Source organism: Anastrepha obliqua, chromosome 4, assembly GCF_027943255.1.
Source record: "Anastrepha obliqua isolate idAnaObli1 chromosome 4, idAnaObli1_1.0, whole genome shotgun sequence".
Taxonomy (NCBI): domain Eukaryota; kingdom Metazoa; phylum Arthropoda; class Insecta; order Diptera; family Tephritidae; genus Anastrepha; species Anastrepha obliqua.
Window position 1 is genome coordinate 61964120 of NC_072895.1, and position 26062 is coordinate 61990181.

Below are 26062 nucleotides of genomic sequence, written 5' to 3' on the forward strand. Positions count from 1 at the left end.
AGCGTGCCTCAAGTGCCACAAAAGCCGCTGATCTCTTGAACGACCAAATTGAAACTTCCTTTTCATGCGCGTTTTTATCTGTTTTTGTTTAGTTTTTTTCTTTATTTTTTACTTTTCGCGTTTCTTACGCGATCTTCAATTTAGGTCTCTCTTTCACGTAGTATTTGTTGAGACGATCGCGTGCTTGAGCGTCGGGTCGCGCTTTAGCCGTAATTGACTGCCACTGCAGCGCGCGTCTCCACAGATGTCACGATTTAATTTTTGTGTTTCATATTTTGCAGACGCTTCGGAGAATACACACAGATGTATGCCTTTGACTTTCGAGACTTTTCATTTTCTTTTTTCTCTTGTATGTTAAATTGCAGATCCGCTAATTGTTTGCTTCATTTCTTTACAATTTCCGTTTCTTATTGCCGTTTTTTGTTAGCGCACATGCATTGGTCACGTGCATATGATGGTGCGTACAATAGGAGGAGCCCCTTGTTGTTCGAGAATGTTTTTATCAATGAACGCCGTAATAATTGTGCCACCAGACAGGCTGTGGGTACTATTCCGGATAAATTCGAAGGAACATTCTTCTGCAATAAACCATATTTTAGTAAGACAACCCATCGACCGAAGTACTGATATTGCAACCCTTTGTGTTCCAGTTTGATTCCATGCAGCTCACAGGAATTAGAATCTTTCAGTCCACATTAGGTCAACCTTACAAAATCAATGCCTGTACAGGAAAAGCCGTCCTAGATACTTAAGGGCGTTATTACTTATGTAATTTCTGATTAATTTGGTTAAGTGACTTGATGCCCCAGATTTAACCGTTTTTTATTTTTTTATTATTTTATATCAAAAAAATCTTTCTTTTTGCGTATGTCGACTTTAGTTCAGGTGTTCAATTTTTTTCTAGTTTTAGTTAAAGAGTGTGTCAATTAATAAAAATCATCAATAAAATTTGAATTAATAAAAAAATTCTGATTTTTCACTAAATGTTTACTACTTCACATCAATAAAAAAAATTTGGCATGGAAACTATTCTGAATACTATTTTGAAAACCAATACGTCTTATTAGCTCTCCTAAAATGTGTAATATTCTAAGAATAATAGAATGGAATAGACCGAGTCCAACATAATGAAACATCGATTCCAAACACTAGCTGGCCGAGTGAAATTTTTTTTGCGTTGAGAGACTGTTTTTTAATCGTTTTTTTTTTGTTTCTTCTTCGATGTGCCTTCTGACTGTGTGACTTGGTTCGTGAACTGGATTTTGCTGTCCGCTTGTCCAATACGTCTTATTAATATAGCTCTCCTAAAATGTGTAATATTCTAAGAATAATAGAATGGAATAGACCCAGTCCAACATAATGAAACATCGATTCCAAACTAGCTGGTCGAGTGAAATTTTTTTTGCGTCGAGAGACTGTTTTTTAATCGTTTTTTTTTTTTTTCTTCGATGTGCCTTCTGACTGTGTGACTTGGTTCGTGAACTGGATTTTGCTGTCCGCTTGTGAACATGGCGACGTATACCAATGACTTCATCTAGGACGACTTTCCCAGTAACCCTCTTTCATACCTATAAATAATTTCGATGATATTTAAGAAAAAAGAGGTTGTCTGTAAAGTCGGTTTACTGACGATAGCTTAACGTGATAACGTCATAAGAAAATACTGATTGAATGGTTGCATTTTCAAAAGAAAATTTTAATTTTATTTGTTTGATAGATATTTTGTATGGATATAGAGAATGAGTTAACATTAACATAACATAATATACTTTAACATAACATAACATAACATAACATAACATAACATAACATAACATAACATAACATAACATAACATAACATAACATAACATAACATAACATAACATAACATAACATAACATAACATAACATAACATAACATAACATAACATAACAAAACATAACATAACATAACATAACATAACATAACATAACATAACATAACATAACATAACATAACATAACATAACATAACATAGCATAACATAACATAACATAACATAACATAACATAACATAACATAACATAACATAACATAACATAACATAACATAACATAACATAACATAACATAACATAACATAACATAACATAACATAACATAACATAACATAACATAACATAACATAACATAACATAACATAACATAACATAACATAACATAACATAACATAACATAACATTACATTACATTACATTACATTACATAACATAACAAATTACCCCGTATTAAAGCACTTATCAACAGCTTTCATTTGATACCCATATTGTACATACACAACCAAAGGTTACCCGGGTCCACGTTTTGACCTATATCTCGAGACCCTATCTACCAATAGGTATTCAAACTATACGGAAATCATATTCAATACCTACTTAACAATGTGTGTAAGTTTGGTTTAATTCGGTTCAAAGACACGGCGGGTCCACGTTTTGGCATATATTTCGAGACCCTAGTCATCAATAGTTATGAAAATTACCCCGTATTAAAGCACTTATCAACAGCTTTCATTTGATATCCATATTGTACAAACACATTCTAGGGTCCACGTTTTGGTCTCTATCTCGAGACCCTAGTCACGGAGCGGATGGAAATACTCTGAACTAAAGCATTCACCAACAGCTTCCATTTGATACCCATATTGTACATACACATCCGAAGGTTACCCGGGTCAACGTTTTGACCTATATCTCGAGACCCTATCTACCAATAGGTATTCAAACTATACGGAAATCATCTTCAATACCTACTTAACAATGTGTGTAAGTTTGGTTTAATTCGGTGCAAAGACACGGCGGGTCCACGTTTTGGCATATATTTCCAGACCCTAGTCATCAATAGGTATGAAAATTACCCCGTATTAAAGCACTTATCAACAGCTTTCATTTGATACCCATATTGTACATACACATCCGAAGGTTACCCGGGTCCACGTTTTGACCTATATCTCGAGCCCTATTTCCAAAATAAAATATAATCCATGTTACTCGTGATGTAGCTTTCGAATGGTGAAAGAATTTTTAAAATCGGTCCAGTAGTTTTTGAGCCTTTTCATTACAACCAAACAAACAAAGTTTTCCTCTTTATAATATTAGTATAGATATGGTAAATATTACCATACATTTTTTCCTTCAGATATAATAAAAAAATAATAATAATAACATTAAAACAACAGGTATTATTAACAAACTTGGTTTTATTTTAAATTCTTCAAGTAAATCAAATTAATAATAATCAATAAGAAGGCATATGCAAATACAAATACGTGAATTTATATATGTACATATGCGCATATACATACATATATACGCTCACTTAAGTAGGGGAGAGCAAGATGTCGAACGTTGCCGTTCGTTTGCTTTGTTTGCTTTGTCGTTCCTTCCGCGCTTTCGCTTGCAGTTCATTCAATGCAATGAGCAAGGTAACTACATATGAGCAAGGTAACACTAATATGAGCAAGGTAACACTAATGAGCAAGGTAACTACATATGAGCAAGGTAACTACATATGAGCAAGGTAACACTAATGAGCAAGGTAACACTAATATGAGCAAGGTAACGGCAATGAGCAAGGTAACACTAATATGAGCAAGGTAACTACATATGAACAGTAATGAGCAAGGTAACACTAATATGAGCAAGGTAACGGCAATGAGCAAGGTAACTACATATGAACAGTAATGAGCAAGGTAACTACATATGAACAGTAATGAGCAAGGTAACGACACATTTTTTCGTGCGTGCAGCCTGTTAAATCGAATTATAAGACGTTATCACGTCAAAACTTAGGATTTTTGTATAACTCCGATTTATTTGAATTTACTATGCGTATTTCATAATTTTGATAATAAATATTTGGTATTTTAGTTTGATGTAACCAAAAATATTTAGCAAATCGTACGATTTTCAGCTCGTGCCTGATAAGTGAGACGCGCAACCTTTCTGATTGAGCGCGCAAAATCGTCATTACGCCCCTATTGAAAAATGTCTCAGTGCTTTTTTCTGCTTGGCAAGAAAACTGTGGAAATATTTATTGTTTTGAAAAAAGTTTAAATTTTGAAAATAAAACTCCCTGCTTTCCAATTTACTCCAAAGTTTATCGTTTGATTTTTCTTCAGTCAATCTTGAAATTAAAAGATGAAATGGAACTAGATTGGACATATTTCCTATAGAGAATAAGAGTATACTGCCAAAATGGCTTTTCAATGGAAGCCACAAGGAAGCCAACACAGAGGACGCCCACGACAAACTTGGATGCTCACAACTCTAAACGAGAGCTCTTCCACGGCCACTTGGCATGAAGTTAGACATATAGCAGCTGACAGACATCGTTGGAGAGCCTTTGCTACCGCCCTATGCTCCGACTAGGAGCGATAATATGTGCAGAGAGCTGTTTTTTATAGCAGCTCTTTATTTCTTCTTAAAAATGTTATCTAGAAGTTTATATTTATTATCAAAGAATATATAAAAAATGCATGCATTAGTGATTTAACGGTACTATATGATATAAATATTTATTGTTTAAGTCTAGTCTTGAATAAACAAACTAAGAAATAAAAAGCACCTAAGTAAAATGGATTCGGAAGAGTATAGGAAATATTCGATTTAGTAAACTAGTGTCTTTGTGTTCTGTACTCTATACTTTGTACTCTCTTATTGCTTATATTTCTTGTAAATTCAGTAAAAAGAAATTATCACGGAAGTTAATTAATCACTCTAAGCATTTCTCCACTTTTGTGTAGAAAGAGAACAATGAAAAACTAATTAAACAACAAACACCTATGTACGAATAGTAAGAGGTTAGATTAATCCGATTCTGGGATTTCGAAATATTGTGTACCCATTCAGGATCATATCAGGATTCTCTTTTGTTAATCACATTAATTTCATTATTCTTAAGGCCTATTTCAACTTGGGCTTTCTGCGATTTTAAGCTAGAGATTTTAAGAATCTTTCTAGTAGAAAAGCCTGTTTACTCGTATCTTGACCGATTTGCTCTGCAATCTCTTCATTTCAACGAGCCACGTCCATCTTATGGCGCCCGTTGTAAGTTAATAAATTTAAGTTCACTTTTCTCAAGGCGTATAATACACTCACTGATGATTATGAATGTGATTGTCTGTGGTATCATTTATTGTTCAGATCTACTAGATCAGATAAGCTTCAAAAATCCGCAAAGGATTTTGCGTTTTCACTTTCCGTGTGCTAAAATTTTTAAATCAAATTATTTAAGTTATGCAACTATTACTAGATTTTTTAATGAAATTAATTGCATTTTTAAAGTCCCCATTTCAATTTCGCCCTTCCTAGATCTCTATTTTTAACTAGGCTGGAATCGCATTTGCTTTAAGTTATTTTGTACTTTTAAAAATAATTTTATTTTAAATAGAAACAAGCTTCTGTTGATGTTCCACACTTGCGGTTATATATCCTTATATACCCGTGTGGTTATAAATTTGCATGTAATTGACTAAGTGCGATCTCACATGTGCTCCGGAGGAGTTTATGGCTCGCACTTCTTGGGTCTCTAGCACATCTCCAGAGAAATTTGCCATCTCAGTAGTTTACGGAAATTTCTAAACAAATTCTAATTCAACGAAAACTTTGCAGTCCCATTCAGCTATCATTCATAGTGAATTTATCACCATTCTGCAAATTTTGAAATGTTTAAACTAGTCTTACTATATTACGTATCTCTATAAATGGAGACTAAATGAAGCTATTGTGGTATACGCTTACGACTGCGCTTACTTGCATAATTCAAAACTATACACCGTCAAGCTCGAATACAAAATGTATTCTGACTTTTCACTCTCTCTAAGACGCCCATACACCTGACTTCTGCAGAAGCTGTCTAGATAAAGTGAAGGAAGAGACGATTCTGCATTTTCTGTGTTTCGGTTATGCTCTATCCACACGACAATTTACAAGCTTAGATGTACAATCCTTTGATGAGTTGGAAGATCTCAGAGATCTTCCATGATTTTTGATTAGTTCACACTCCTCTTCTGGCAGCCAACTTTATCTACTATATTTGCCTGTAGATTTTTTTTGCAGACCTCTCGACTTTGATAGTTATTTCAATTAAAGAAGGATTTTCTAAGTGTTGCTAAACGCTGATTAGGTATGAATAAAAGAAAATCTTCAAAACTTACTCATCGACTTAAAAATGCAAAAATACATTTAAAAAGGAATCCGTTGAATATTATCGTTACTTTCAAAGTAACGAAAAAAATGGAAATAGAAGCACACAAGCAATTATTATGTTTGCCTTTACTACAATAGCTCATAGCGTTGCGTTGCTATTGCAAAATAATTCAAAACAAACATACTTATATACTTACTTATATAAGTAAATACATATAAGAGGGAATCGATTCTGGCGGTGCTTCACTTAGCTGTAAGAGGCCCTGTGAATGACTCAAATGTTTCAAGTATTTTTCAGCTTATGCATTAAATTTTTCATCCAAATGGACTTTTGAAACCTGGATTTGCATTATTTTTTTAAATAAAGTAGGCACGTGAGAAACGAACTCGAGCTGTGATATAAATTTTAGCCAGAATATTTCGCCGCCGTTTTTATGCAAGTAACTCGTTTTATAGCACAAAACAGACTAATATTAACTGGCAGCATTCATGAGCTAATACGCTAACAATTACGACATCAACTATTAGAGCGAGGCAGTTTATATTGGAAATTCCGATTTTCAAAAATTAAATAACGGATATTACCCAGATATTTAAACATCTATACATGGTGATAGTTTTGTGCTGTATGAGTATAGCATTGAAGGAGATAATACGCCCTGCTCCATTGGCGATTTAGAAACGGGGCTAGGACCACATATACTTAGATATTTAATAGATCATGGCTAAGAGAAGCATATCAGCTTTGAGTTCGCTGAGTATCGATGCATACATTTATTATCTTGACTGGAGAATACTTCGTATCTTAATTTTATTCAATACTGTTGGGCTTGTCGTAAAAGATTGACGGAACCTGCAATAGTGAATAGTTGAAAAGCAAACATCACAGATATGCAGACTAATGACGCTTAACTAAAAGAAAATGGAATACATTGCATCAAAAGCATTTAGCGCTATGACCTGAAATATCTATTGTGTTCCCTTTATGGATTCAGGGAATTTCTTTGAGCACAGCTTTCTCAATCAGTTTTAGTATTTGGCCTATTTAATTGAGTTTACTTTTTACTCTGGCGAAATAGGTTATAGGCACGATGCCAGCACATATTTGGTGATTCCATTCTTCTCGCTACATAACCTGCAAGTTCCATTGGAGTACGTATATTTCCGGGGTAGTAAGATGATAATTCAATCTACAATCTACAATGCGCTATTCGAATTGCTATGATGATTCTAAAATTATTATTATTTCATTCCATGCAATTTTAAATCGTTTTAGGTTAAATCGGTCTGTCATTTGTTTTCATTCAGGTAACCCGGTAGATTGTCCCAGTGTGATCGCTTTCATCTTTTCTCTACTTATTGATTAAGTAGTATGACTCTGAGCCTATAAATAAAGAGTGCGCCCCATAATGCACTGGCATGATGGCATAATAATGGATTAATTTCCCATTCGATGTTGATGCATTTTATATGATTATAAAATATTTGAAAAAATTGTTCACTTGAGCGATTTCAAGTGAAGTGGTAAAAGTATTTTGGTCATTGTCGTAAATTTTTCTGAAAAATTGGTTATTTGTAGGTTTGTGCATGATAAGAAGTAAACTGAAAAAATTAAAAACAAATTATAATTTCACTTTTGAGAATTTTCGTATAGAGTTTTTTAAAAAGAAATATCTTCAGTTATTTTTAATACTTTTATGAATTTTATTCTTTTTAATTTTCCAGGATGAAATATACTTAAAAAAAAATAAATATTTTTAACTTTAAAATATTTTCGAATAATTTCTGCCGATTTTTAATTTTCCAGTATGAAATGTACTTAAATAAATATATTTTTTTGTTCACAACTTTTGCGAGAAATTTCTTTTGCTATTTTTAAAGAACAACTCCCTCAAAATTTTTTCTTACTTCTTTCATTAACAGCTGAGACTACCATGAACACTAATTCCACAAAATTCCGCAGCAGAATTCGCATAATATTATGCACATTTTTTTGGCATTTTTGAAAAACACCCCCCTGAGAGTTGCTTCTCACTTTTTTCATTAACAGCTTTTCGAGTTACGCAGCGTAGCAGTGCAAAATACTCGTACCGTGCAGCTGCTTACGCTTCGTCCGATTTGCAAACGGAATTAAAATGCGTGTAGCTCTTCGCTATAGAAATGTTTTGCTCTTGTTTTTGATCCCTAAAATGTCAAAATCTATAAACAAAGATTGACAGTAAGAGTAATTCAAACACAATTTAACAGTTTAGAGAGCAAATATTTACAAAAAACCAAAGTTGATACTATCTATTGGATGTGGCAACGAAATGGTGCGCGAGCGCTAGTTGGATTCTGGAAGAATCAGCACTTTAACCAACCAACGAACCAATTTACTCTCTGTTCAATGTGCCTTGATTGAATGCATATTTACAAAGAAAAATACAGAAAAAAAACGAAAAAAATTATCTTAAATATTCGCATTTTCACGAAAATAATTTATTGCAAACAAATATCAATAAGTAAAAATATCATTTGCAATTCATGTTTGCCCGCCCATCTGTGAGGCAGTAAAACGAAAATGATAAAATCAAGACATTTCTCGCTTGGTAAACATGCAAAAGCTTAGCGGAGCAGCTAGCGAAAATAAAATTCAAATAAATATATAAATATATATTATATAATACATACGTACAATGGTAAACAAATCACTCAAAAGTCAAAAAACAAAAACAGCATTAATTGTTTTTTTTTTGTATTTGGTTGGTTAAAACAATAAATATTTTTTATTCAACAAAGAACTGCATTAATATTATTACATACATATTATTAAATTAAGAGCATACATATGTAGATTGGTTTTCTAAATAATATGTATTACAAGCAGGTTGGTTTTATAATTTTTATAGTCGTTTTTTATTTTATAAATATTTTTTCTTTCATTAGTATAATCGAATTTTTTACATTTACGATACATATACAAATTTTGTTTCAGAAAAAGGTTTCGTTAATATCGTTTTCGAGAATATCGTCTACATAGTATTAATTTAAAAAATAATAAAAAGTTTTTAGTAATTTTTCATTAAAATAATATTTTTTGATTGTATATGGTAGTAGTAGTAGTAGTAGTAGTATTAGCGGTAATAGGTCTAAAACGATACGGGGCGCATTCACGGGGTTCATGTCAATCAAACGCAAGTCTCGTGATGCAAGTTGCAAGTGGCGCTCAAGTTGCTACAGTTCGCTATATTCTTGTTGCTTGTGGCATTTGCGTGTATTTGTAGGTATGCGCATTTACAAATGAGTACATAGTAGTAGGTCTATGTAGTGTGGTCAAAGCTTCGCCAGAATCTTTCGAATTCATCGTAAATTCGGCTCCTGAACGGGGACGTGGCAAACATCTCGTCAAAGGAGGGCGATACTGGTAGCTTGCTAAAGTATGTTGCATGGGGTGGTGCTGTTGAAAAGGGCGCTGTTTCATCAGCGAATACTAAAGCGAGCAATTGAAGAGAATATATTAACGGTTTTAAGTTTAAAATAACTGATTTCACTGTTAGAAAAAATACTAAATGACATTTGTACCCAGATACTGGAGTTGAAGTTGAGAAGTATTTACAAAAAGCCACATATGTATGTAGTTACGTATGTTTGGATGAATTACATTGCCGATGAGGTACCGATGAGAAGAGTAGTTACAGAGTTTGGAGGTAGGAGGGTATCCGGATATTTGGAGAGTTACATAAAGCATATTTTACACCAATGTATGTATGTATGTTGACAGTTTTTGTTCGAATTTATGCGGATGAGAAATTTAAGTACTTTAATATATTATATTGTTATTATTTTTCTTCCTAATTAAACATACATATATTGCAGAATACATTTGAATTAGCCTCTTTAAATGAACAATTTTTTGGCATGTCTAGATGATTTGATTGAGAGAAATGAGGTTTATGCGGCTGCGAGTCGTGAGTGGGCTTGGTGCGAGATTTTTTTTTTTTATTTTCCTTTAGAAGAGAAACAAGTCATAAATATTTTTTTAATTCTCAAAACAAGAAAAGCTTATTAACGTTTTTTGAAAGTCTTTTGAAAATTTAGTTTTCTACTCTAATTTCTGCTCTAATTTTAATCTAATGAAAAGCACTCCAGATAGACAAGCCGACTACGATCGCAGTACCCAAAAAGCTACCAGCACCAATTATAGCAGGCAGGGTTGCGGTGGATTCGATAGATTCAGTATTACCCGTTTCAACGACATTGTCGCTTGGAGCAGTAGTTATTGGTGTAGCTGTAGTGTCAGTATCGGTAGCAGTAGTGATAGTGGTAGTCGAGGAATTGGAGTTGGATTTGGAGTTGGTAGTAGTAGTACTAGAAGCTGAAGCAAATAATTTACGAGAAACTGGTATGGTAGGAGCGTTCACACATTGCATGCACTCACCCTGTTCGCCGCCGCTAGTCGTACGGCTGTGCCCTTGTTGTTGTTGTTGCTGTTGTTGTTGCTGTTGCTGTTGCACACTAGCTGGCAACCTTTGACTAGGCTGGCCCATGATTTCCGGTTGTCTTGCTATCTTCACAGTTTTCACCACAGATGATTTCTTCAATGCACTACTCATCGAATTCGCATTCGCCTCTTGCCTACGCTCCTCCTCCTGATGCACCACCCTATGGCCACCGTCGATTTTCTCTTCATTGTGATTAGAAAAGCGCGCGAATTCGCGTAGATGACGCGGTAACTGCCGCAAATCTGTCTCGGACTTGCCCTCAATCACTTTTACTGGCGGCACTTCTGCATCACTTTCGCTCGCATGTCCTGGCGCAACTGGCTGCGACTCGGCTCCGCTCTCCCAATCGCTATCGGGCGGCATAGCCAACTTGTTGCGTCGTTCTTTCACACGCTTGAGAAACTCATCGCTGATGTCGGTCTTGGGATGTGGCGGTTCGTGCGGTTGGTGTCCCTGTTGTGTCTCGTTCACCTTAGAAATCTTGATTATCTTCTGCAAACGCCGCTCCTCGCGCTCAGCCACCTTACTCAGCCACTCTTCGGCCATCTGTTGACGGAACACTTCATCCTCAGTGAGTGTGGGCAACTTTGGCGCTGGCCGGTATATGTCACGCATAGGATGCTGTGGCATTTGCAGTGTAGCTGGCGGATTATTCAACTCTTCCATGAGTCGGCGTCGTTCATTCTGTAGGCGATCAAATTCCATGCGCAACTCTTCTTCTTTGCTACTGATATATTTGAGCTGTTGTTCCTGTATTTCGCGTGGCAAGGACGCACGTCGCTGTCGCTCTGGCGCATGCGGACTGTAGAGCGGCTCTTGCGTAGTTGATTGCACGGCAGGCGATACTGGTGCTGGTGAGACGCCACGTCGCGTTGTGGTGCTTATGTATGTAGGATTAGGATCGCGCTCGAGCACTGAGTAGCAACTAGCGTGGTGTGGACGTTGCTGTTGTGCCACAGGTTGCAACAACGGCGCATGCGAGCGGCGCACATTGTAAGCGTTGTAGTTGTCGAAGTACTGCGAGTTGGACGAGAGATCGTTGGTGGAAGCGGAAAGCCGTGGCGCGCGTATAGTACGTGGCCGTTGACGCTGATAGCAAATCTCCACCTCACGCGCGAAAGGACGCGTGATATTTTCGGATGAGCCAAAGTCGCTGGCATAGCGTGCCCAATCATCTGCAGCAGCAGATTGCGGGCGATCGTAGTTGTTAAGCGGTTGTTGTGCTTGCGGCTGTGTACGTTGTGTGTTCTCTGAGAGATTGAACATAGATTCAGCACGTCGGAAGCGAGATGCATCATCTACTGTGTCATATTGTGCTGGCGATGGTGGCACCTTAGGTGCAGCGCCATTCTCCATTACAATGGGTATGTGGTATGAACGTTGTTGTGTTTGTTCCCTGGGCATTGAGCTTCTATCGGAGGTAGCTTGCGCATAACCATTGGAGTGCACGCTATTATTGCCATTGCGCTGTTCAATATGTATGGGTATATCATATGTGCGTCCGGTAGCAGGCGGATTATTTGCGTCTTTGTTGCCACCATTTGCCCAGCCCTTCAATTGACGAGAGCGCGCAGAACGCTCAATTTCGCGTTCCAACTCTTGCATATGCTCGTGACGTTGCTTCTTCAGCTGATCGAAATGATCCTTGAAATTCCACTGTGTACGACTGAGATCGTAAAGTGATGCAGACTTTTCGCGCTGCTGGCGGTGCGCCTTACCCTCTTCGAGCTCCATATTTAATTGTTGCGACAGAGCATCAAAGTCCTTGAACAGTTTGTCATGTTGGAAATTGAAAGCGGAATGCTTATTGCTTTCGCCGAGCGGTGGTGCGGTGGCTGGCGTCTCACTAAAAGCACCAAATGCGCCCGCTGTTGCTTTGGCACGTTGCCTAAATTCTTCATAAGCGTTGCCGCTGCCGTCACCACCACTTGAGGATGGACCCACACTGCCACCATTCGCTTGGCTATTTTTAATATGATCTTCTCTTTTTGTGGCATCCGCTGCTCCGCCAAACGAATGATCGGCGAAGTGGGATGAGCTCGCAAAAGAAGTGTTGGTTGTGGATGTGGTGGCGCCAGGGTAGGCGAAATTTGTCATGTTTATTTCGTTTGCTTTTTCGTTTGTTTCTTCGGTGGTTGTTTTTGCATTCTCTGTTGTATTTAATTTTATTGCTGACATAATTTCACTATTTCCGCTTCTGCTTGACGTGCCATCGCCAGCAAAGGGATATTGTAAAGTTTCTTTGGATGGTTCCTTTACGGGGAAATGCAGCAAAGAGGGTGTGGATGCGCTATCCAAGGACTTATCGCCATCCGACTGCCGCTCGTGCTGGGAATTGCTGTAGTCATAGACGACTTGTCCATTCTCTATGCGTTTCTTAGCTTCATATGAGCGCGTCTCGATATTGGAGTACCGCTTAGGCAGCGTACTCTGCAGTTGGACGCAGTAGGTGTCACCAGGCGATGCTGTAGATGATTCTATATTAGAGAAGCGCTTACGATTGCTATCGAAAATATTGCTTGAACCCATGGATGGAAACATTTTCGCCAATTCACTCTCGACACTTTGCATTTTGCCTGAGGCTGATGGAAAGCTGCTATTTGCGTAATTATTACCACCGTGCGAATCGAACGCTCTAATATTGGTTGGTTCGGACGCGTTTGCGTTTGAATACTGGCGAGAATCGACGCTGGTGGCTGGCTGCTTTCTTTCAGCTGCTGGTGCGCCACCCTGTGCAGCAGCAGCGGCACTCGATTGCCTTGAGTTATTTTCAAGCGATGATGCCTGTTGTTGTGATGATGAGCCAGCGACGGAAACAACAGCAGCATCAGCATCAGCTGCCTCGCCATTGTTCTGTCTTAGCAATAGCAAGCGCTGTGGTTGTGACTGGTTCGTTTGATTCTGCTGATGTTGCTCTTCTCCATTTGCGAAAGTGGCTGTTGTTTGCTCATTAGCATTTCTATAATTTGTTGCGTCATAAACGCGCTGGCTGCTAGTTATACTCGACCCGATCGACGAGGTAGTCGATGTTGTTCTTACTTGACTTTGTGCTTTCGCCGCCGTTTCGGAGCTCTTCGATGGCACTGGCGGTGGTGGCACTGGTGGCGGTGGTGGCGTGAGGCTTTTACGTAATTTCTTCATGTACGCTGCCGTTTTCAATATCTGCTGCTCCTCTTGCTGCAGTTCAGTATTGATTTTTTTCACCTGTTCTTCGGTGAATTCATGATAGCCACGTCGTTCCAGAAATTTCCGATGCGCATCCAAAAGTTGATCGGTCTGCTTCTGGGCACCAACTGGTGGCTGCTGTGAGGAAGGAGATGTTAACTGCTGTTGTTGCGCGGGCGATAGACAAACCAGCACATTTGGATCGGCTGACGTTGGCATGCCTAGCCATGGCGCATCGATGTAGTGCGAGGGAGGTGCCGGCACTGGTGGAGGTGATGGTGAATGCCTTACTTTCGCAGTGGTGAGATCACGCTCTTTGTCTTCCGGACCGCCGAGCTGTTTAATGACCACTGTGTGGGTAGTAGTTGTGGAGGTGGCACTGCTCGGCGTTGTGCGCTGCAATGTCGATGATGGCGCACTTGTATGCGGTTGCTCGTCCGTGATCGACAATTGCAGTTCGCTTATGTGCGGCAACTGGGGCAGCGGGTATGGCATAGTGCCGTCTGTCTTTTGTTGCGCTACCAAATTCTGCTCTTGTGTTTGCGTTGGCGGTTTTCCTTGTAACTCACCTATATTCTGCGCTACTGTGGCCAGCTCTACAAGCACTTCTTCGCCAAACGGCATGGATGCCAATGTTTCGGTGCATAGTAGACGTAGTTTTTTAATGGATGCATCCTTTTTGTCACTCGACTGCTTCAAATCGCTATTAGTGGGAAGCTGAGATGCATTGTCTTCTCCATCTGTGTTCTTCCAGTAATTGTACTGACGTTGCTGCTGTTCATCTGAAATGGGGGAGGTTGCTGTCAGTGGTGGCGTCATCTCATTATCTGTATGTGGGCGTGAGCCAACATTGATGGCCGTGCATTGACTGTGTTGGGTACTGTCGGAGCAATGGGACTCGGCGGATTCCTGGCGAGCGAGCAAGGACAATGAGGTCAAAGCGGGATTAGTGGAGCAAAGTGAGTTTGTTGTTTGTGGGCTCTTTTGTTCTGTTGTGTGTGTTTGAACATAGGTGGATTCATGTATGGCGCGTGTGGGTATGGGTGGTGGAGCTGTCGACAGTGGTTGTTGCTGTATTTGAGAACCTGTAAAATCACTATGAAAATCACTAGCACTAGCACTGGTGGGTGGTGGTGGTATGGGCGGAGGCGAGGGCGAAGCTTTCTGTGCACTATTAATATGATCAAAATTTAATTCACTCGAACGCGTATCGACGGCATTCCCGCACGACGTTGTTATTGTATTCGGTTCTACCGTATGTGAGTTTAGAATATCGCGCACGCTATTCATTTCCAATTCAATATTTTTAAGCAGCACTGCTGGGTCAACGTTTAAACTATCACTAGTCGCAGTTGTGGCTGGCGGATATTTCACTTCGATGCTGCTATTCAGGCTGCTGCTGCTACCGCCAGTATCCGAGCTGCGCAAATATTCACACCTCTCCGTTATTGTCTCTGAGCTCATCTCGGTCTCCGTCTCCGACTCGCTAGTAGTGGTTGCCGCGCGGTTATATGCTATTGTTGTTGCGCCACCACCGGAGGAGAGTGTGTGCTCACCACTTGGCTCTGCTAACAATTGCAAGCTTTTCAAATTCTCAAATATTCTACTTTCGATGGGATTAATGATCGCGATGTTCGCTGTGTTAGTGTCAATATTTGTGCCAATAGTGGCTGCCGTTATTTGCTCAACACTTCTATTGTTAATTGCAATACTTTTTTGCGTTTCATTATTTTCTGACAGCTTTGTTGATGCCTGATTAACAGGTGTACTCTCGCGGCTATCACTTAGTATGTTTGTGATGGCTACTTGCTCCTCGCTGACCGGTTTTGTTATGATTTCTCGCACGTCCGTGTCGAGGTCGATCATTGAACGACAGCTGTCTTCCCGCTCATCATCGCCCTCTGCCTCCGCATCGAGCTCGACTAGATCGGATAGGCTGCTAGATGCCGAGCTACTCAAATATATTACTTCAGCTGCTTCCGATTCGGGTGTGTGCTCACTGGACAAACGTATACAACTTTCTTGTGCTGGTGTTGTAGCGTCGATTATCTTAGCCGCCACTACCATGGCTACTGGCTCCTCGCGTATCGGTGAGGGTTTTTTTGGCAACGCGCCAAGCTGCTTTTTTGCATGACGCCGGGAAAAGTCCAGATTGCTGCGCGGAAATATCTCGTTGGCTTTACGCACTTTTGCCACTGATGGGTCATGCAAATCGTCACCGGAGAGTGTTGTCATCAGCGGATTTTCAGAACAATCACTACGTGTGTCACTCATATCGCTATTCTCCTCAATAATACTGTCCAAATAGCGCGGACTTAGCAGCTGGGGCAGAAAATGTGTTTCTAGTGCGACACGTTTTTGTGCGCGACGCTGCTTTAAGTCCTGCTGTTCCTGACTTGGGGTGGCGGGCAGCTTACATGCAACCTCGTAGTTATCATCGGAATCGGGTGATAATGTGCGTATGCTCTGCGCATAGTCCAGTGCGCATGCGCCAGCTGCTGATTCCGTCTCCGACTCGGCTTCGCTAATTAATGGAGGGTTGTCATTGTACTCGCTGGAGCTTTCATCGCTGAGCTCTTGTATTTGTACGACATGTTTATTGAGTATCGATTGTTTGGACCTACCCAGTTGTGATGTGGGGCTATCAGCATCAGGCAGTTCGACTTGATAGTTGAGAGGCGATGTTGATTCGGTGTATTGTTGGATGTGGTGTATAATGACTTTACCTTCATCGTTTAGCTGATTACACATACCTGTCGTGCTGGTACTTTCTGCGATGGCTTCGGTTATAGTTGGTTTTTGATCAGGAATAGCTTGTTGTACGACGACACTGGCGGTCGCTTCCCGATTCCCCATCTCCCGCTCTATCTTATGCACGATGACTTTAGCACCTTCACTGGACTGTGATTTCTTAGCATCCACTTTGCTCGTTCGCTCATTCTGTACGATGAATTTCGGCTGTGCTTTCAATTGCTTTTCCGCCAACTCTTCCCCCTCTTCCTTTTCGATCTTATGTATGATCACTTTTGATTGCTGTGATTTGCGTGCTAAATCGGCACCGTCCGCTGGTTGTTGTGCAAGTTGTCTGCCATTCACAGCCGTCTGTATGTTTGTTGATTGCTTTTGTTGTTCATGTATCACATCTACGTTATACCCGTCCGGCACCTCAGTGACCCTTCTGTGCAACTTGTCGCCAGTGTTCGCCACTTGTTCGACCTTGTCAATGTCTCCATTTTTCTTGTGCTTGTCTTCCTCTTCACTTGCCTCTCGTGCTATTCGGTGCACAATCACTTTAGCCATTTGCGTTTTGGACATTGGTTGCAACGTGTCCAACTCTCTGGCACCGAGTATGCTGCGATCTGGTCTGGTCATGCCGCGCAAATCAGACGATGCTGCTACCGTTTCTGCCGTTGTTGCCATCTTTGTACCTTTGATGGATGTTTTTGACTCTTTATTACCCATCGCAGAGTCTATCACACCGCTCACTCCACCCGCACTTGTCACTGTTTCGCTGTGTGCCGCTTCCGTATTATCTAATTTCGAAAAATATACATCTGCATCTGCATCTTCCACTCGGTTGCACTCTTCGCGGTCAACTGCGGTTCTGATCGCTTGGTGGCTGGTAGTGGGTGCAGTAGCAGCATCGGAATCGTTCGAATTGAAATTGTCACACTGGACGAACGCAACAGTAGGAGCGGTTGAGTCTACTTTCCGCACATCTTGTGAGCTCGCGTGCAGTTGTGTAGAGTTTGCTTCGCCTTCTGTGACAAGCGGAGGTGAAAGGTTGGCAGTAGGTGTTGGGGATTTTAGTGGTTTCGGTGGTTGCGGCTGATTAGATTGCTCTCGTTGACTTCGACTCTGACTTTGATTGTCTTTTTTGCCGGTTTCCTGACGGCTTTGACTGGTTTGTTGATTTTCTTGTTGATTTTGGTTTTTACTTTTATCTTGTTGTTGGGTTTGGTTTTGTTGTTGGTTCTTCTGACGATTTTTATTCTTGTGTTTCTTGTTTTTCTGGCGATAATTTGGCATTATATCACAAATAAATATTTATTGCACTTGTTTCTTACTCAACGCGATCGATTGCCGATCACTATTGATTGACTAATTCTTTGGCCCGTGCTCAAAATGTGCGCCTTGTGTACAAATGTCTCAGTACTACTACCACTATGACAATTGGGTCAACCGCGCACGTTCTCGTTCTGGTTGCGTTGCGGTGATTTTTCAGCGTAATTTTGTGGTGACTAAGGTCGGGTGCCCAGGAAAAAAATAATTATTTTAATGAAATTTGCTGCGTATGAAAAAGTTTGCTCAATCAATTGAAATTCGTATTGCGTATTTCAAAATTTCCGCTAATTCGTTTGCAGTTGCTGCTATTTACGCTGCTGCTTCTTGTTCGTTTCGGTTGTCGAAAATCGTTGACGCATTCTGTTCGACTGTAGGTCTGTGAAAATACTGAGCGATAGCCTCTAAGCGTTCAACAAAGTACCACCGACCGGCGAGCGGTGAGCATACAACGGATAATCATGCTGCTGGCGGACGGACCGCCAGACATTATTGGGCACGCGCACTTCCCTAAATGTCGCACATATAGTACATATGTATGTTATGTATGCATACAATATTGTTGCCTTTTAGGCTTCGGGAAACCAAATTTTGGATATGCTTTTAGAAAACTGTTGCCGTTGGTTTTTTGTTTCTAGGTATTTGGCACTCATACACACGCACTCAGTCGATTTCATAACAGCAATAGCAACATCGGTCGTAGCTGACTTTTTCGAAATTCACATATGCACATATGTAAGTGCTTGCATACGCGTAATAAGAAAAATGTTTCACTCGATTTGTTTTCGAAAACCACAGAGAAAATTTTGAGTAGTTAAAGGGAAAAGTTCTGAAAAATTTCGCGCTTCGTTTGCTCTTGTGCGCGGACGGCGCGCGATCGTTAGCTCACCCGCTCGCTCGCACGTCACGGAGAGTCGCTGTATTGAACTGAATTGTACAATGCGGGCAATGTTTTGGTCGCGCTCTCGACATTAATAACATTTATTGCTATTTTTTTCTTTCGTTTTCTTTTTTGTTGACTTTTTGTTTGTAGCTACAACAGTTGTTGGTTACCTAGTTGGTTTGCTTGGTGCGCCAAATGAGCGGCAGATTTTGTGAGTACGCTGCCGCTGCGAGTGGTCTGGCCACGGAAATAGAAGTGCGAGTGAAATTTGAATGTTTTTTGAGCGCTAGTTTCCCACACATATTTTCAGTTCAGGACTGGGCGGAGGGAGGTGGGAAAAGCTAAATAGCAAAATTAATGATTCTAGTTTGTGTATGTGTTGTTTGTATGTGTTGTGTATTATAAAAATATACTAAACAGGCATTTTCGGTTTGGCAACAACGAATACAGGGTATGACTGAGAGCGCGCTGCGAAGCTAATAAAGAAGTGAAAGTATAATTATTGCGAGATTGTTTGGATAGAACATGTTTTTCAATAGCTATTAATTTTATAAATGACGGGTAAGAGATCAGATCGCAAAATGTATGATACAGTAGACTCTGTTTTTATGCGGTTTTGAAATAGTGCGGTTTTTTTTAAATTAAAAATTAATTAAACCTATCGGGAATTGTACATATAAACAAGATTCTAAACCAGCTAAGCAAAAACTCATCACACACTACATCAAAAATGCTAACCTTACAGGTATGGAACCGCCTGCATCACCATCCAGATCAGACGTGTACATTTCCTCAAGTGACGGAAGTGATTTTACGCCAAATCCTAAACGAATGCGCAACATGCTGGTATTGTCTGATTCTATTTCTGACGATGTAAATTTATTTTTCGATTCTGACGTTTCTTAAATAAAGATATAATTTTCAAAAACACAATTTTTTGTTATAATATGGGACTAGTACCCTTTTTTTATGCGATTTTATTACATTATTTTAGATTTATGCGGTTCTTAGCACTTTTGAAACGTATCTATAGTTTTACTATAGAACTGGTAGCTTTTTTTATGCTGGGTTTTTTTATGCTGTTTCTTGCGGAACGTATATACCGCATAAAAACAGAATCTACTGTATTTATTTTCTAATTTATGAAAATGAGACTACAGAAAATGTTTCAGCGAAAGCCAACTGAACTGTATTAAAACAAAACTGTAAATTATTACAATCACAATCGGTGTACAACTTAGATACCGGACATGCCTATAAAAGTAATAGTGGTATTCACATCGAGCTCATTATTGCCGTTATTCGTTATTCGGTAACTTTAGTCATGTACAACGTTGCCCGATTCATAGTTTTAACTGCAAACTACAGTTTTTAGACAAACTTGCGGTTTTTTTCCAAATTTCGTCATGGTACAGATTACAGTATTTCCGAAGTTTCAGATTATTAGATATTAAAATTATATAAATAAACATGTATACGAGTATAATGGCGCTTACACTGTATTTACTGGTTATGTAAGTATATAGTTCGTTACAACTAACTCCCTTGATTGTCCCCTTTAGATGGATATAAGCCTAAACAGACGTCGGTGTTAATCGAGATTACGGGTACAGTTAATTCTGATTAAAATTGTAGATCACAGACGGTTGTTACGAGGATTAGTGAATAGCTAATTAGCTAATTGGATAGTTTTGTCAGTAAAATATGGACCGCATCCAACAAATACGGCTATTAGCTGCACAGGTACTAGGAAATAATTATTTATTAAAAAAATTGTAAATTGCAATTTTTCAAACTGCTCCGAAATATAATGCTATTTCAATCGCGTTAGTGCGAACTAGTATTGCATCCAGTCTTTCTTGTTCTTCTTTGAAAAAAGTTTCATTATTTTTCATTCACAATAGATTGATACTAATTGCCATTTTTCGGCAATGTTGCCATCGAAAAATCCCCCAATCCACTTAAATTATGAAAATTAAGTCAAGTTGTCAATTCGCATTAGTTGCACTTAATTTCTAGGATAATTCCAAATTAAGTCGTTAAACTCGATTAACGCCACCTTCTGTCTGGGCTGTAAGATACTCTCTGAGAATTCCGAAAACCTCAAAACAGTAGTGGCTGCCAGCTTGAATTGCAACTCGGAGCTTTTGAGTTTGTAAACGAGCACAAGGTGTTTCAAATACCTATTTCATAAGCTTATGAAGAACTGCAGTTCACGTATCGTAGGCGAATTGAATTTTCGAGTATAATGTGAACGTGGCATTAGTACTAATAGTTAACAAACCGAGTGGCATAAGCAAAATTAAAAAAAAAATGGTTTTTCTTAATGATGCTAAGTAAGTCTCAGTAATCAATTAAGCTCGCTAATTGCTTTGCCTCTTTATAATCATCAATCACAATCTGTCTTCCTTTTCTGTTACCGATTGGAGAATATTACAAAAAATGGTATAGAAAGTATTTGTAAAAAAACCTTTCATGTGAACTGAATGCCGCCTACAGTTTAAAATTAGTTTATTTTTGTAGGAAGAGTTGAATATTTTTCGCTAGAATATATACTAATACAGCTGTTAAGTTTTTCTACCACAATTGGTGGTAAGTTTTTTCTTAGAAAAATGGGAGATTAGAATGAATTTTGGTAAGTATTGCAAGACTGAAGACTTAAAGTGGAACTCTGAGAGTAATTTTGAGTCATGACGTAGTTGTAAATGCGCTTTAATGGAGAATTGCGTGGAAGGTGTATAAATAGCGAAACTTTGTAAATCAAAAATGAAACGTTAAGTTTAACTGTAAGGAGAATAAAAAATAATTTGTTTACAAAAAATGTAAACAAAAATCAAACATTACGTCAACTTAACAACTGACGCTCCCGCGATATGCGCGAACTTTTGTATTCTCTCTGCCGTTGATTTTGGCAATACCGAGAAACACAAATATATAAATATTTACCCATCTATGTAAATAAAATTAATGTGGAAAATATTTTTCTCACCAATTCAAACTCGAACCTGCCAAGTTGGTTATCATTTATTAAACGAAAATGAAAAATTTTAGGGAATTTAATTCAGTTTAAAAAAAAAAAAATCAAATAGACTTCATATCGAGTTATATTTCAACTAGTAAATTAGTTTGAAGTAAATTCAGTGAAGATGATGATAGTAAAATGAAACGCTCCCGTTTTTTCTAATAGCAGTTGCCTCTCGGCAGACAATGGCAAATCTCCAAATATATTTCTCCCTTGAAAAAGGTCCGCATAAAAACCCAGCTGCCGCTCGGGGGCGGTATAAAACTGTAGGTCCCTCCATTTGAGTTTTTCTACAAAGTAAGCCATGTTGAGTACAATCAGGTCACACACACTTTCAAGTATGTCGAAATTTCTTTTGCGTGTTTTTTAGCTTCATGACAACCATCGATATCGATAACTATGGTTTGACAGCTGAGGATGGCAAACTGTATTGACATTCATATTCGGTAAGGTTTGGCAAGTCATCGTGAATCGTTTAACGCCAGAACAACGCTTCCAATTTGTGGAAATTTACTTCGAAAAAAAAAATGAAATCTGTTCGCGAAGTTCATAGAAGTTCACTGGCGGCTTCAACAGTTCTTATTTCTTTCGCAATTAGGAAGGAACTGCCGTTACAATGAATGCATCAATTTGATCTTGCGAATAATCTGAGATTTTTGTTACAAATTTCCATCAGGTTGATGTCTTGGATGTTGAGTTGCTTAGATCGATGGCGAATCGACATACTCGCGAACGATAATTAATTTCATATTAATTCAGTTATGTTTTTATAAAGACACAGTTTATGCAACACTTCACTTAGTTTGGAAACTAGTGGATAGTTAGGGCACTCCCTTTCAAAAAAATTGAGAAACTCGAAGCACTATTTGGAAGCATATCTTTTTGAAACACCACAAATAATTCCAAAAATTCAAGAAATAACAATAAATGTGATTTATTTCATCGAAATAAAAAAAATTTATGTTGCCCACGAACGTTTTCATTTTCGAGCGAGTATTAATTGCTTTTGTTCTTTTTCTTCATATTTTTTTTTAATGTAGAGCATATGGGGTAGCACTGAACCTAAAAACCGTCTTTGCAAAAGTTTTGATTTTTCAGAGCTTTAAGAGTTTTCAATTCGTTTTGAAATTGAAATGAATACTAAAGCCAGATGGTGGGACATTTTAATGAAAAAATTATCTAAAGTGAAAAATGAGACATTTTTACATTTAAAAATATAATCCAATTATCAATGCACAATTGATCAGAATTCAACTATGAATAACTGTCCTTCTTATATAATTAATCGTTCAACCGCTAGCGCGTTCTGTCCATCAATCAAAGTGCATATGTATCAGGCTACATATCAATAAAAAATGCATTCAAGAAGCTCCTTAAAGTCCGATGTTTTTAGAATTCCGTGGAAAACCCATACAAATGTTTAAATAAATGTCCAGATGGGTATTTATATCAGGCTAATGTTATAAATGGTGGTTATGAATGTGAAGAAATCTTTTAAAATTTATGGTTGGAGGATAATTGTGTTGAAAACAATTTTTTTTTTGTTTCTATAAAGCTTCTGTTTTTCATCTAGCTTTGTGTTTAGTTTTTGATCACTTTTTCAAAGAATTATAATTTTTAGATTCAAATACCCTATGATCAGAAAGTACCGGGAACTTTTAATTTAAACGAACCGCGCACATGAGAACCGATTCATATTTTTTTCTTATGTTCGTAGGGCTGTAAGACACACATCTGTCACTTTTTAGCGCCATCGGATCATTAGTGTCTGCCTGGCCGGCCGAAAATGTGGGCAAAAAATTATTGGATTTTGCATGATGATAGCGCTCCATCGCACCGAGCCCGAACTGTAAATAGTAAATACTATCGTGCAAGCACCGTATTCACCTAATATGGCCCCGTGCGACTTGTTTTGTTTCCGAAGTTAAAGTTACCAGTTCGTGGAAGGAGTTGAAGGCCATTCCTTCGTCGACCTAGGGATGCATGGAGGACTGGGTTAAACGTTGGCACATGTGTGTTGCTTCAGACGGGTCATATTTTGAAGGAGATAAAATAAATTTGACTGAAATTGAACTCTGTTTTGTTTTATTTAAACATTCCCGGTACTCTCAGATCATAAGGTACGTCTTCCGATTTCTTTTCAAATAATAGCGTAAGATTTTTGCAATAAAAAAATAAATATATCTATGTAAAGGGTCTTTCAAAAGACGCGCTTAGATGGCGCTACTATTTTGATTCAAAATACCGCGCTTAATAATTATATTTATGTGATTTAAGTGTCCACCATGACCACTTCTAAAGGTAAAATCGTCGAGATATTGATATTCAGCATCACTTCGCGCTACAGCAGCAATAATCTCAACAGAACGCCCTGTTTTTGGTCTGCCAGTCTATATGCCTTTTCTATCATCGACAGAGCCAGTTTCTTGATTTCACCAGCGGATGAATTGTCGATTTATTCGGATGATTATTCCCACCGAAGAAATTAGGAATTTTCCGATTTGTTCTTCTTAAAGATCGACTCTTTAGTTTCGGCCATAATAAGTTTCAATAATTTTAACGCGTTGCTCCATCGTTCAAATTTGGTGATTTAACTCCTAAAAAATGTCAAAGATGACATAAAAAGAGGAGCCGCTTAGTTATTATATACTACTTGAAAGACCTTTGATATATCAATTTTACTTCCACGACTGAAAAATGTGTTTTGAACTCTTTGGGAATTTGTGGAATTTTTTGGGTAATTGAGGGATTTTCCAGATTTTTGTGGAAAATCTGGCCGAAGATGTGTAGCATCATTATGCTCCCTAATAATTATCAACACTGCTCAAGTGAAAAGTGATCCAGAAAGTGTATTTTTTTGTTATATTAAACAACCTGTTATGCAAACAGAAACTTGGATTTGATCCACCCTGTACAAGAACATGTACAAATAAAAACTACTTTCGTGTATGTATCATTTTAAATAATTAATTAAATTTAAGCTTAAGCAAATAAATACTCTTAAAACTGGCTGATTAGTTTGAGTCATTTGTGCTTCAATGCTAGCGCTAGCCAACTTTATTGTTCGCCATTCTCACTTTTTTCTTCGCACTTGAGTGTAGAGATTAGTTTTTAAATTGATTAGCACAAAAATTCGCGAAAACTAGCGCTAGCCGTCAACTTTGTTTATATGTTGATTTTTTATGTATTTTTTTAATTTTAATTTTTATTTTTTTGTTGAATAATCTGAGCTAAGCTTCAATTTCTGCTCTACTTTTGTAGCACTAATTAATAAGAACGCGCTGGAAATAATTGGTTTTTATTCAAAGCATTCACAAAAAATGTATACATATGTACGTATGTACGTATGTACATATGTAAACATGCAAATGCATGCGTTTGAGCGACTATCAGCTTGTGATCTCCCACCCCCAAAAGCCACCGCAATTTGCTCTATGCACATACAGAAATAGTTTTTGTGCTTCTCTTCATCGCCTAACTTTGTTAGTTTGCATAGCCCTCGACAATTCACTGAATGTGACCGCTTTGTTTATTGTGATTTGCGTTTCGTGGCTTTGCTTCTGCTGCTTTATGTTTACTATTGGTGATGATGTCACCTGTAGCATTACCGGCTCGCGGCTGACTGTCCGACCAGCTGCTCCACAACGATCGCTCAGGCGATAAACAAGTTGGCATACAAAAGCACAGGCTTATAGAGATAGAGCTGTATGGATGTGTGTACGTGCGTATATGTGTGCGCTGTGTAGAATCGCTTGTGATTGTGCTCATTCAATAATTAACAAATATAAGCGGGTTTCGGCATATGTGCCCTAATGTGTATGTGCATACGTTTGTGTGCATTTGAAAAAACAAAAAAAAACACAAAATTGCACATTGTAAATTTTTTATACAGTAATAATTTACATGAGGCTATTTTTATACCTATCAGTTGTTTTTTGTTTTTATTTCTTATTCAATTTTGAACGAGTATTTATTGCGATTTTATGCCATTCAAAATCTTTTATTTATTGCAAATTATTTATTTACTCCATACACACACACACACACATATTTATTTTTACACTTTTAGGTTGGGATCTCCCGCCGATTCTGTGTTCGTTTGGCAATTTCTGCGCCCCTTTTTGCTAGTTGCCCTATTGCCGGCGCGACGGTCAAGCAAGTACTGTCAGTTGCCACCAACGGACACTTGACAGACTGTGACTGCGGCAAGTGAACGTCCACCAGCAGCGCTCACATGAATACATCAAACAAGTATGTAAATGCATTGCATTGGCTGTTGCATG

General features: G+C 38.4%; 1 protein-coding gene across 4 annotated transcripts in view; it reads right to left on the reverse strand.

Annotated features, from left to right (window-relative positions):
- The window catches only part of LOC129243602 (sorbin and SH3 domain-containing protein 1), a 139775-nt gene that overhangs the window by 87382 nt on the left and 26331 nt on the right, over positions 1 to 26062 (reverse strand). For 2 of the 4 annotated variants that reach the window (XM_054880735.1, XM_054880736.1), the window contains exon 2: positions 10584 to 17823. The exons of 1 other annotated variant lie outside the window; for it this stretch is intronic. In XM_054880735.1, coding sequence (XP_054736710.1) covers positions 10584 to 17823 — 7240 coding nt within the window. Of the gene's footprint in view, positions 1 to 10583; positions 19147 to 26062 lie in introns of those variants that run through there. One more of the 4 variants, XM_054880734.1, reaches the window with a different exon arrangement.